This window comes from Melospiza georgiana, chromosome 7 (genome assembly GCF_028018845.1).
Source record: "Melospiza georgiana isolate bMelGeo1 chromosome 7, bMelGeo1.pri, whole genome shotgun sequence".
Lineage (NCBI taxonomy): Eukaryota > Metazoa > Chordata > Aves > Passeriformes > Passerellidae > Melospiza > Melospiza georgiana.
Genome location: NC_080436.1, coordinates 10050041 through 10063521, shown reverse-complemented (window position 1 = coordinate 10063521; position 13481 = coordinate 10050041). Strand labels below are relative to the sequence as shown.

The 13481-nt window shown below is 37.8% G+C and overlaps 1 protein-coding gene across 8 annotated transcripts in view; it reads right to left on the bottom strand.

Moving 5' to 3' along the window:
- GULP1 (GULP PTB domain containing engulfment adaptor 1) overlaps nucleotides 1-13481 on the bottom strand; it is a 143060-nt gene that overhangs the window by 66328 nt on the left and 63251 nt on the right. For all 8 annotated transcript variants that reach the window (XM_058027510.1, XM_058027507.1, XM_058027512.1 and 5 more), the window contains one exon: nucleotides 9622-9709. In XM_058027510.1, coding sequence (XP_057883493.1) covers nucleotides 9622-9649 — 28 coding nt within the window. In that variant the 5' untranslated portion in view covers nucleotides 9650-9709. The remainder of the gene's footprint in view (nucleotides 1-9621; nucleotides 9710-13481) is intronic.

Genomic DNA, 13481 nt, shown 5'->3' with positions numbered 1-13481 from the left:
ATGGACTTATACTACCCTTGGCAGCTGCTTGAAATACTGCTTAGAATTAGCTTGAATTCACAGCAGTTGAGAAACAACACATTTCAGACATTTTGCATGCAATAAACCAGAAAAACATGAAAAAAACCAAACAATAAAAGAAGTATTGGTCAAATATCTGATGTAGATATGGCTTGTGGTTTGCATGATCCCTCACCTAACTTAATTTTTTAAGAGTTTTCACAGCTTAAAACTTAATTATTCATTCTGAAGCAACAAGCAAAATTTGAAACGCTACAATGAAAACCACAGTTCATATTATTATTTTAGTAGTTACACAGACACTTCCCGGCTAAATAAAACAAGAGGTCCTAAAGAAAGAACTGAAAGCCCAGATAAAACCATACCTGACAACCTGCATCTAATGTTAACAGTAATAGAAAGTGAAAGGACTCATGCTGTTACACTAGGTGAAAACCACAGTTATTTTAGATCTTGTCTGGAGTTTTTAATCCAGGCTGCCTTAGAGTTTACATTAAAGTTTTAAAAAGTGCTCCGTTGTTTTTTGAGAATTATGAAGTTTTTAGAATTATGAGTTTGAGCCATTCAGAGTCCAATAGAACCTATGCTTAACTGAGGTATGAGAAATTCTGAGCAAGTGGTGGTATTGCCACATTCACTGGCACTGTGTGGAACAAGAGGTGGAAAAAAGGGTTATTTCAAGGGCGTGGGGTAAATGGCAGGGTCTGACAGATTGAATTGCAAGGGTGGAGGTGGGAGCTGGGCACTTCCATGGGCAGAGGATTAACGCTGCTCAGCATTGAGCCTTCTCTCTTTTCTCAGCCCCCTGCACCATGCCAGCCCCTTACCCTCAAAAAGGGGAGGTGGCTTTCCAGAGTGCACTTCACACCTGCTGGGTCCCGCGTGTGAGCCAGGGCAGAGGGACAAATGTGTGCTGACAAATCACACCCTGAAGGCAATTGAGACTCTGGGACTTCACCAAGGGCCCTGAACTGCTGTGCTGCACTCAGGGGAGGATGGCAGCAGGTTAGATAACAGCACAGTGACCATTTATCTACCAAAAAGGAAACACTAGCAGTGCCAAGAAACTGTTCTCCCTCTGAGATTAATTTCTCTGAGTGTTACTGCCCTAAGAGACTGCAGAATGGCATTTTCACAGTGAAGCTTTAGTTAACTGTCTCCCTAAAGCCCACTGCCATTATTAATTCATTAACATTATGTAACATTTATTAATTAATGTCTCTAAAGTGTTTATCAAAGCATATTAGACCTAGTGGCCATTCATTTAATGCAATGAACAGGGAAGGACTCTGGTTTTAACTTTTTCTTTTTCAGTGCCATAAAGAAAAGAGTTATTTCTAAAAGGTAGAAAATAAAACCTTTATTCTTTACTGGATTAGCATCTTTTCACATTGATGGATGCTTTTATTGTTAATAGAAGAAATCTTGGAACTGTCTTTTCTTCCTGTTTTACAAAACTTGGTATGACAAAAATATTTTTTGTGACAAGCAGCATAATAAGAGTCTCCTGAAGAAGATATCCTAAGAGATCCATAATACATCTAGGTATTACTTCCTCAGGAACAAACAGCTTACTTGCTTCAGTGTATGTACACAAGTGCTCTCTGTTTCATTATTCCTAGATTATCTATTCTTCTGTAAAGAAAGAAAACCTTCACAACATGACATGAAAGAACTGTCACCCTGTTAAATAATTTCCTTTATTCTGACTGCAGTAGAAACAGGCAGGTGCTCACAAAGCCTCCTTATGCTGGTCAGACAGCAAGGTAGAATCTGACTTCCTGACCACTGCAGGTAACACATGAAAGGATAGGCTGAGGCCTGAGACAATGCTTGGCACCAGAGTTTTCATCAGAATGTAACACTAAAATGTTACTAACAAACAAATCTACCCATACTATTGCATTGTTCAGCTGCAGCATTTGTTCCAGCCACCTCCTAGAGCAATGACTGAGTAAAATCTGGGTGTCTGACAGCAGTAATTAAAGTTATTAACAGGTTACTATGACTAAGGAAATGAAATTATGAGTCAGAACCTTCCCTAGAAACATATCAATAAAAATGCCCATCAATACATATAGCTCAAAAATACTTCTGTTATTTTTTTTCCCTTTTTTTCCCAAACATAAGCTATGTTTTGGATGCATATTTAGTCTTTGCCAAGAAAAGAGCCATATCTCCCTAGAACAGAGTGAGCTTGGCAGAAAGCTTTGCCTGTGTCCTTCTCCCCTAATATTTAGTACCTTGTAAATGGTTTTAAACAGCTGATTGCTATATTTGCAGAATGGTGTCTCAGAATGCTGGGTTGGCATAGTTACAAAACGAAAACAAGCCTGGTATTTGCATTTCACTCAAAAGTAACATCCACTGCATGGCCTACACATTTTATACTATATGTTTCTGACATATGGATGCTGATATGTAAGTTTTGACAATGAAGGAAAACAGGATGAAAGTGTTAGTGCAACTGACCAGTGATTTTCGCAAATCTTAGCTTTTGCACTTTAGATTTTTTGATGTTAAAAACTTGTAACTAGTTCATAGAACTTGTAACTAGTTCGTATTCCTAAACCAAAGGGAAAAAAAATAAAAATAAATCTGAACTATTTAGTTCATACCCTGTAAGTCTTCTAGTTACAACAAGAGAGCTCCCCTGTCTTTGATAAAAGCTTCTATTTCAAGTCAAAAAGAGATTACTGGCATAACAATTTGAGTGATCACATTTTGCAAGTTTTCACTAAGATAGATGTAGAGACCAAACCTCCAACTTCATATTTCCCTTTTGTAGTTCTGTAGAAAAGTAGTTCAATGAACTATTCCAGTACTGCTATAAATAAATTTGGAGGAGTATCAATTAAACATAAAAAATGTTTAAATAGCAAGCCTTTGAAGAATTTCTTGCTGTTAAAGAACATTATGTAAATAGAGCAAAACAAAGGAAAAGAAGCATAAATGACAATCTCAATATACAATTAAAACAGAATTTTAATTTTCTGATTCCAGAACACTGAAATTATGTGATACAAAAGTTCAAATGGAGCTTTCTTTAAATTCAAACTGGAAGAAGAAGAAAGGAGTTTGAGCAACCGATGAGAGCAACTAAAAGATGCATATCTGTAGCTTCTCCTTGCTTATGTACCTAAGGTACATCCCTTTATGTCCCAGAAGGATTTGATTTCACAAAACTGTGCTTTCATGAGTGATCTATTTTGGATGTTCCCTGCAATTTTCCAACAGCTTTATAGGACAAATTCTTATGAAATCAAGTAGCCATTGTCATTCCTACCAAGGTCTAGTTGTTACAGCCCTAATTGATTTCACACACGATAAGATATTTCATCTTTAACTAGATACCTATCAAGCAATCTCACAGCGCACCTGTGTAACAAAAGTATTTAGGCTGTGGCTGTGTAAATTTTAATAGGGTACAAGCCAAAAAGCTTCAGACTCCCAGTATTTGTGCCTATGGCTCAACAGCACACGTCTTCTGGAGAGCTCCTGAGCTTTGGGAGAAGTAACAAATAGTTCTTGCTGCAAATGTCACTGTTAACGTGCCTAGAGTATTCCTTACAGCAGGCAAGAGATAAGATCAGTTCTGCAACACCTTTTTGAAGATAACGCAGATAAAATAAGCAACAGGAAATTATCCTCCTCTTCTTATGGGACCACAGAGAAAAGAAAAATCGGGCTCAGCTGCACAGAACCAAGAATCCTTCAGAGGTTTCCAGAGCACCCTCCTCATCTGTATCCCTCCTGTAACCTTTTTTCTCCTAAACAAATAGAGCTGAACCTTCTGCTTTCAGAAGGTGAATATACTACCACAAATACGCATCCAGCTGCATACAGATGTTTACAAACACACACAAAGTGTCAGACTGAGCCCAGCCCTTTCCCACCAAGAGAAGACCTCTGGTCATTGCCAAATGAAGGTGGAAACCCTGCAGGTCTCCTTGCTGCTGTGCTTGAATGGGTGCTGCCACAGCCTGAGGAGAGCAATAGAGCAAACAATACTTCAAAAAACAGGGTCAAAAATCAATACAAAAAAGGGACTAGGTCACTGAATATTGGTTTTCCACACAACCCCACATTTAGAAAGACAAGGAACAGTAATTGAAATACCTATGACTTCTTTGGGGAGGCGTTATAAAATTATTCAATGATTTTTGTGTCAAGACCAGCTGAACACAGAAATATTTGTTATACCAAAAAAGCATCCTCTTTTCCTCACACCCTTAACTCCTGAAAAACATTTTGTTCAAGAAAAATCAAGAAGCGGCTTTTTTGCATAGAGGCAGAAGAGGAGATTTAGATGTAGGTTTGGTTTGTTGAATTGCTGTTTTTTGTGTTTTCTTTTTCCCCTCTTCCCAGTAAGGTGAATGCTTTTATGAAATTACATAATGCAACCACAAGAATTTCTGAAGATCACAGTGGGGGGGCCTGTGACTGCTTACATTCTTTAAAACTATGTGAGTATATCCTCTTTATGCTTTTTATCATTACTCTTAATGTGGTAGTCCAGCATACAATAGGCCATTTGTTTAAATCACTGATGTGAAATAGATTCTGACAGAAGGAAAGCATTTACTTTAGCACTACACTTATCCCCATCATTCTTTTGGCCCTTCACTTACTGTCTTCTTAAGAAATAAAATATAAACCAAAATAGTTTTCATCTCTGGAGTGCAGCATATGTTTATAATAAAAATAAAGATCATGCTACTGCCAGTGCATTCACATAAAAAGAGCATCCTATAAGCTTTGATTGCAGTTTTTTTATATGTCAGCCCCTGCCCATTAAATGCACCTGTCTACACTTTTATAAAAAAGAATCATAAAAAGCCATTTCACAGAAACATCATTGCTGAAATTTATGATTTTAAAACAGATCATTACTTCAATATATTCTATTTAGCATTATAAAGACCATCTACATCTCAAGAGCTGAAAATTGGCAGCAATTATCCACCTTATTAACTGCTCTCATATGGAAAAAAAACCTAGAAAATTTAGATTCCTGCATATATTGAACTACATGTGATAAGAGAAGGAAGGCTGACACTCTTTATGGGATGAAGGAGGACCATGGGGGCACAATAAAAAAAAAAACAACACTAAATTCAACTGCTACATCCTGCACAGCCTCACCCATTTCAGCCATTGTAATTCAGTGGACATGTATATCTACATTTTTAGTACTGGTTTGTGTCACTCAAAGTTTCAATCTTTTGCTCGCAGAGGGTTTGGATTACAGTCATTCCTTATTCAGATGTGTCTCTCTCTGGGAGGAAGAGGGGTTTTCTCTCACATTTCTGAAGTGGCAAAAGCCAGGAAACACTAGTTATTTTTCCTTATTTATATCCACCAGTTCTTACACTAGCATCTTTTAATGGAAGGATGCAGGATCAGTAAACTGTGCCAAATCCATTTATGCGAGGCAACTCCATTGACTAAAATAAGTAAAACAAAATCCCCATAGTTAATGTTTTCCATTTTGTTCATGAAAATAAATCTCATCACAAAATCAAGTCTAAATTAAGAACAAGTAGTTTAGTTTAGATACAAATATAATAAGAATGAGAAAAATTTACATAACCACACAGCATTTAGAGATATCTGTTACAGAATTACATTAATATCCCTAAGCTACTTAAAAGAGTGATTGAATTTAGAAAAATGCAAACATATTTCAAATTGAACAGACTTCCATCTGTACTACAGACTTTTTGCACCACAGCATTTCAAAGTGAGAATGATACCACATGCAATTTTAAAGGAAAAACTGAAAATGGGAAGTAAAGAGGACTCCTCAAAACCCCTTCCCCAAAACTGGATCACATAGAAAAGCAAGCTTCCAAGAATATGATAGATACACAAACATTTTCACAAGCTTGGTCATAACAAGGAAACAAGGACACATATTGTTCATCAATTTTTTGTAGGAGAAGGAAAGAAATTTTTCAAGAGGAGATAATTGTAATTTCACTGTAATTTATTGTATTCATTAATCAATGAGTGGAAAACAGAATGCTCGCTTTTGTACAGTTTGTAGAGTCATAGAGTATTTCTGCAACTGAAAATTTTGTGCATAACACACCTATTTCTTAATCCAACCAAACTCAACTCAAGCCAAGAGAGAGCCTCAGTTATTCTGAATGGTTTTTTTTAAATCCATATTTAAATATGCAACTTAAACCAGCAACTGCTGGTATCAGCTTTAAACCTGAAATTAACTTTTTTTTCCATATTAGTGCCTACAATTTTTTTCCCTGTTACACAAGCCCATGAGTAACATAAGAGACCAGATATCACAACATGGACTGCTTAAATATTTCATTTTTTTATCATTACCTGTGTAAGTACTTTCTGGAGCAAGCTGAATTTGCTTAAACTTCACATGTTCTTATATTTTTCACTTCCACCATTAAGATGAAAGATGAATGGCTTGCTTTTTTTCACTTTGAGATTTAAGCACATCAATTAAGCCTTCAACCCAAATGACTATGAGACAAGTAAAAATTTCTAGCTGAAATACAAGCAAGCTCACCAGTGCTGGTTTGTACTAAATCTTGGGGAGTCAGGCAATGGCTGCACCACTTTTTTAAGGCCAGAGCATCAGCATACCATGTCAGCTGAAGTGGCTATTTCATGTCCAAACCATGCCCCTCAAAAATCAACTTACACTGGTACTGGCTGCAGATACAATACCTGTAGCAAAAAATTGTGCCTGAAAATGAAATACTGGTAATGCTCAAAGTGGAGACATGTGCTCTCAAGAGTGCTGCTCTGATTTATGAAAATCTGCTGTTCCCATAACAGATTCTCTCCATAAACACTCATGCCACACATCTTATCTGTAGGAAACTTTTGACTGTAAAGGATCAGAATTAATTTTAAAAAGAGCTCACTTTCTGTCTTAGCAACTCACATTTCATGGCAATTCTTTTGTGAAAGCACAGGCTGCTATCCAGCCTCCAATGGAAGAAAAAGGGGAAAAAAATTAAAGAAAGCTTGCTTTTAGTGCTTATTTTCTTGCCTTGTCTAGCAAAGTCTGCAAATTAAATAATTTCCTGAACATTTAGGAGAAAAAAATCGTGTTGTTGGGATCAGGTGATGGCATGAGAACAGAGCTCATCAGCAAGAACAGCACAGTCCCAGCCATTCTGGCACCCAGTTCAAAAAGATGGGAGCTATGGCATGAACAGCTACCTTCCCTATGTGTGATCATCACAAAGAACATTGGGGAACGTTTATTCTGTGCATCTTCCCAAGTCAGATACAATCTCTGGCCATTATCCAAGAATCACCTCCACCTGTTTAAATTCCCCTCACAAACCTATGGATTTAAGGCTATTGTTTTTGTACCTTCAAGGTAACAAAGCACTGCAAACTTAGAACACACACAAACCCTGCCAGCACAGCCAGCTGGAAACTGGTTTGGGTTTAGTAAGAGCTGCTTGGGAAGCCACAGCAGTCACACTCTTAATGCCTGAAACCATCCACACACTTGTGGACAGAAGAAACCCACAAATAACCCATCAAGAAATGGAAAAAATTGTATCTATGAGATGTGGGGGGAAAAAAATCAAATACTATCTAGGAAGTTCAGCAATTGAAACTGTTTCTAAATGCAGTTATTATGCATGAACACTGATTGAGCCGAGTTCTTCTGAACTTCAATTTGCATTAAAAAGATGTAATTTGAAATATGTAATTTTCACTTACTCTTGACAATTACTTAACTAAAACTTGTTTTTTTTTTTTCCTAGGGTATGAGAATGGAAATGTCACGAGTGTTACTATGAGTAAAATAAATGGATGACAGCATTGAATTCCTGTCTCCTCATCTTCTGAATCATTATTAGGAATCCGCACTAATTGCATTTCATTGTGCCTGACAGCTTTTATATGATACTTTTTTCTTGTTGGGCTAAGAAAACAACACAAGAAATGAACTGAACAACAAAGCAAACGTCTTTGAAAACAATGAAATTCCAAAAATATAGGTAAGGACTTAATGAGAAATTTATAAGGATTTTCCTATGAAGAAATGAAAACAGAGGAGTTAATTGAGTCCCCTCAAATGATCCCAGGAAACTGGGGATAAAACTTCACACCTGATTGTAAAGGCAAGATGTAAAAACTGCCAAGGGCAAGATGAAATAGTGACAGAGCATTTTAGCATTCTGGGTTCAACTCCAAACTCTGAGAAAATATCCAGAAAAACACAACTGGTCTGTTTCTGAAACATCACAGGTTGAGCTTCAAACATTATCAGAAGTCATTAGGAAAAAAAAAAAAAGAATAATTACATGGTCTCCTAGACAAAACAATCTACAATCCCCAGGTTTCTTTCTCAGTTGTGATAAATCAATCCACAATTAAAGAATAATCAAATGGTTTCTGAAATGATCTGGAAGAAGCTTGGCAACCTATCAAGCACCTGAAAGGTGCTATCTGTTGATAGTAATGTCACAATTACCTACAAAAGAAAACACATCAGTGCTTAAGGAGAGCACCGGCTATGGGTTTAAGCTTATTCCCTCCTGCTGTCAGGGTATTAAAAGATCTTTTATCCTATTTTGCAGCCTTTGTAAGTGTCTCTTCCTTTTGTAGTCATGTGCTGATATTCTGGACTGCTTCTCTCACCTTGATTCACCTGGCTTCAACAAACAAGTGCACTGGGCACACAAGGATGCAGTGATGCGGGCATTCCATGTTGGCCTAAGTACAAAGACTCCTTTTATTTCCAACTTTGATACTGACACCAAAGCAGAAACTCTTGCTCTATAAACAAAATATTCACATTCAGTCCAACTGAGGTTACACCTACTTATTCATGCAAGGGCTTCATCTCAGTGTGTACCACGCTTAAGGACCTTTAGAAGAAAACATGGAAAATAAAGAAATGAGATCTACTGAGTATTTTCTACCTTACAAACAAATGGAGTAAATATCAACAAAGCTGTCAGTAAAAAAAGCTTCACCACTAATGCTCCTTCTAAAGACTCATGTTTAATCATAAGCAGTTCATGAAAGAGACTAAGCAAGCCAGAGGAGCAACATATATAACACTGAATATTTAGTGCTTTGATATCCTTTTGGAAAGCATGCCATTTCAGATCGCTGCACATCCAGAATAACTTCTTAAGTTAAAAATATCCTGCTGCACGATATATTCCAAGTATATTAAACACAATTTGGAGAAAAAAAGCTCATCCAAGAACAAGAATCCAATGAATATATATATAAAGAAATGTCACTGATTCTTAGAAGTTCTAAAACCCTCCAGCACCTCTTTGGTGTGTGCAGGCAAAAAAAAGAAAACAGAATGTGTATTTTATGTTTATATATTTATATGTGTGTGTGTAAACACATCCTGCAATAAAAAATACATGAAATTCAACTTCAGCCTTGGAATGCAGAAAGCTCTGCAAGTACCAATCCAGAGTGCTTTGCTCCATACATCTTCCAGAAGGGCTGCTCATTCTTATCTAGACAATTCAGTGCAATGATGAAGTTTTTCTTTGTATAATTCTTAATATTCCAAAGAAGTTTTACAGGGCATTTATGTCTCCATGAAATATAAGCTAAATTACCTACCTTTCTTCCTGCTAAAAGCACGATTCATGTTGAAAATCTACCCAGTCAATGATGCTTCTGGGTTTGGTTTTTTCCTCCCCTCTTTAACCTGCAGAAAAACACACATAAGAAAACAGAAAATTCCATTATTATAGTTGAAGCTCTATTTATCTTCATATAAAGATGCTGCAAATGACCTTAAGAACTCAGAAATAATGCTGAGAAAGTGGGGATGTGCTTTGCTGAGGAAGAAATTTCGACATTGAGAAGATCTATGTTCAAAACACCCAGAGGTGCTTCATACACACAGACATTTTAAGGTTCCTTTAAGCTGTTCTCCCAAAGATGTCAGAAGCACAGAGCAGGTGGCATTATACACATACATGAAGACAAATACCACTCACAAATAGGTGGGAAAGAAAGCTTTCAAATGAAAGCTGGCTCCATAAAAACACTCAGTTCACATTTGCACTGCCCTGTTTTGAGTCATTTAGGCTGTCAGATTATTTCAAGCTAGGCTTTCTTCTTCACATGGGCTTGACACTAGGGAAAAAAATAAAAAACCACAATATATAGACTCTTCTTCACTCAGGGACTCAATACTGATAAAATTGCATTCTATCAGTGCTACTACATCCTTACTCCCTTTTCCTCAGATTGTACAGTATTATCTGTATTTTCTTCTCTTAAAAACACAGATCCACTCTTAAATTATTATTTAATTTTCGATTCATGATACTATTTTTGAATTATTTACCAACACAAAAAACCCAATAAAATCCAGTACATGCAAAGCTATTCAACACCACCCCATTCTGCATGACAGAGCTTTCACTTTTACTAACACATGTAAAGATATTCCCATTACTACTTTTCATTCTGTTCAGATCTTCCAAGCAAAAGTTTCACCAGTTCACTTTTTATCACAAAACATTTCTCTTTCTCTGCTCTCCAAGTCATCCAGTCAAACAACAAAAAAAGGGATAGTAAAAAAAGAAAATAACATCTGGCTATCAGATGATTTCTTAAAATCAACTAGAACAGTACTTTTGCTTTGAACAAAAACAAAACTTAGGCCAGTATTTCAAATGTCAGCATTAAGATGACAAATACATTTAAGATAGGTTGTGCAGGTCATTAATATTTCTTGTGCTGCTTACCCCTCTTCAAGTAAGTTCAATACCAATTAAAACAACTATAAACAAATTTCCATGTAAATATTTGATACTTTTCAGATTGGAACATATGGAAGACTACAGCTAGGACAAAAAAAACAAACAAAAACCAACAAACAAAAACATCAAAACCTCAATTTTATTTTCCACTAATCACTGATGCAGCAGGACTTCTCCACACAGTCCTGTGAGAATGAAGGGGCAATTCCTCTTGAATTAAATTCACATAGCATCCTGGACATGAAACCAACTATTTTTTCCTTAAAGCACAGGTATCAGACCTCTCTTTTACAGATTTACTGAGCATTTGAGAAGGGAGGGCATGACAAATAGCACAGGCAGGAGTTACCCATGTGGTTCCCATGCCAAAATTTTGATGCAAAGCCCAGACAGTGCATTTGGTGCCCAGCAGCTCAAACAGCAGGGCTGGAGAAGCCTCACCCTCCCCACAGCCACCCCCTGCCCTCACTGCCATCAGCACCACACAACAGCTGGGGTACACAGAGGGCACTGAAATCAAAAACACCATGGTTTTTGGTGTCCTAGGAATGGTTGCAGCATCCCTGGAAAGGGCAATGGCATTAATGGGGGAATTCCAACACACCAATTCCAATACCCCAAAAGCTGAGAATGCATGAATAGCTCTCCTGGCAGGGCAGGCAGTGTGGGGCCTTCACCAGTGTAAGTGGGGACAATTAACTCAGTTGACATAAAGTCATAAGGAATGCACAGCACTGGACCAAACACTTGAGTTCTCCTCCATGATGGGATCATAACATGCCCTTTTCTGGAATGTCTTTTTTTTGTGTATTCCAGTCTCATCCAAGAGACTGCTAAGGAACATATTTGAGATGGTTACTGCATAGAGCATCTTCTAATTAGAAACTGCAGGCACATCACAGGGAAGCTGGCTGGCCACATTTCTAGAGCTCACCATTCAAGTATTTTGTTTAAAACACAGTGTAACTAAGTGAATGATTCTTCCTCATGAGCATGGATATATAACATCAAAATGACCTATGCTAATAAAAGCCAAAATTCATTGACTATTTAGCTAAACATGGCCAGTACTGCCAAAACTATGTTCATCACTTCAATTCCAACAAAACATCAGTAGAACAAAACACAGATGTGGTTTAGGCAACAAACAATATCAAAACACTTAATCAGTGTACTTCCACTTCATACAAAAAAAGTTATTGAATACGGAAACAGAACTAGCTACATGTAACTGCTTTTACAATTCCCTCAAACTCTGATATGAACATCATCATCAACCTCTCAGTTGCTGTAAAAGCAAATGATTAAATGCTTCATAAAATTTTGCTATTAACAAAAGACCAAGCCAAACACCACCAGGTTCATTTCAATCTCTTCAGTGGGGCTTGGGGCACAAGGGTGGTTATCAGACTGTCATACACAGCACTGGGAAGTTTTCAGTCAGAAAAGCAAAGCTAAGTTTAGACTTATTCTGCAATATCTTTGTCCATGATATTCCAATGATAAAGAATAAAACTCTTAGGAGCAAGCAAGCTGTTCTCTGGTAACGGAAGATAGGTTTTCTGGCAGAAAACAATTGAGTTTCTGACAAATCTCGGCACACCAAACCACTGGAACAGACCAGTCTGTTAAAAGCCTGTAAGGAGCCAAAAGGAGGGCAAGTCAAAGAATCCCATTCTGGTGCAGGGAACCCTATGGACAAGGGGAGAGTCCTGCCTATAAATCACTTGACTTGCAAGGGTAAAGCAGTTGTAACAATCAGAGGCATTAGGGAATGGGAATGTGGACCAAGCCATTCCATTACTCATCACTAAGGAGGACACACCTAGGTAAAGAATGTTTCCCCACCTTACTCCAAAGAGTTTGCTTCAGCTTAGTCCAGAAACCAAACCCTCATGGGAAATAGAACACCTGCACGGGATTCCACAAAGCTGTTAACTGAAAAATTGTGAAGACTTCTGACAGGTACAAACTTGGGAAAATCTGGCTAATATCAGAGATAAAAGAAACAAAAAGAATAAAAGAGAGAAAAGACTTAGTAAATAATTTTAGTGCAGTAAAATATTTCAATGACAGATAAAAAACCTGAGCAGAAGACATGACACCCACGGTCTGAACACCCTCATGGGCATATGTCCTGGGCAGGTGGGTGTTTAAGCTGTCATATCCAATTTTAAGCAGTCACAGAGCAAGAAAACAACCATCTCCTTTTTTCTTCACTGTCATTAACCCCTTGGTTTTCACCAAGGGGGGTCTTGTCACAGCAAGGAGGAAAGTGCAGAACAGCAAGGGGAAACAAGTGGCCTCGGTGTTGGCAAGTATTTGGACCGGGGAGTGCAAGGGTGGCAAGATCTGAAGCGGAGATTACTGAGTAATTACTTTTTAACACTGGCAGTCACGTTGGTGGCTGTCTCCTCTGGCTAATGCAGCAAAGGCAGTGAACAATGAGGTGGAGTGGCAGCCTTCCAGCTGCCAGCACAGGGCTGCAGCCCTCCCTGCCTGCTGAAACAACACAACAACTTCCACACCGGTGCCTCCACACGCCTGCGGGCTCCTTCAGAGGGCCGGGGTTTGCTGTCTTTTCTAAATTTAGAGCTGTCTCAGACAAGCCAAGAGAACACACTTAAGAAGGGAAAAAACAAGCTGTGACTGTAACTCATCCTCTTTGTCTCTTATTTCCTCTTAGAAATATTCCTGAGAATTTAT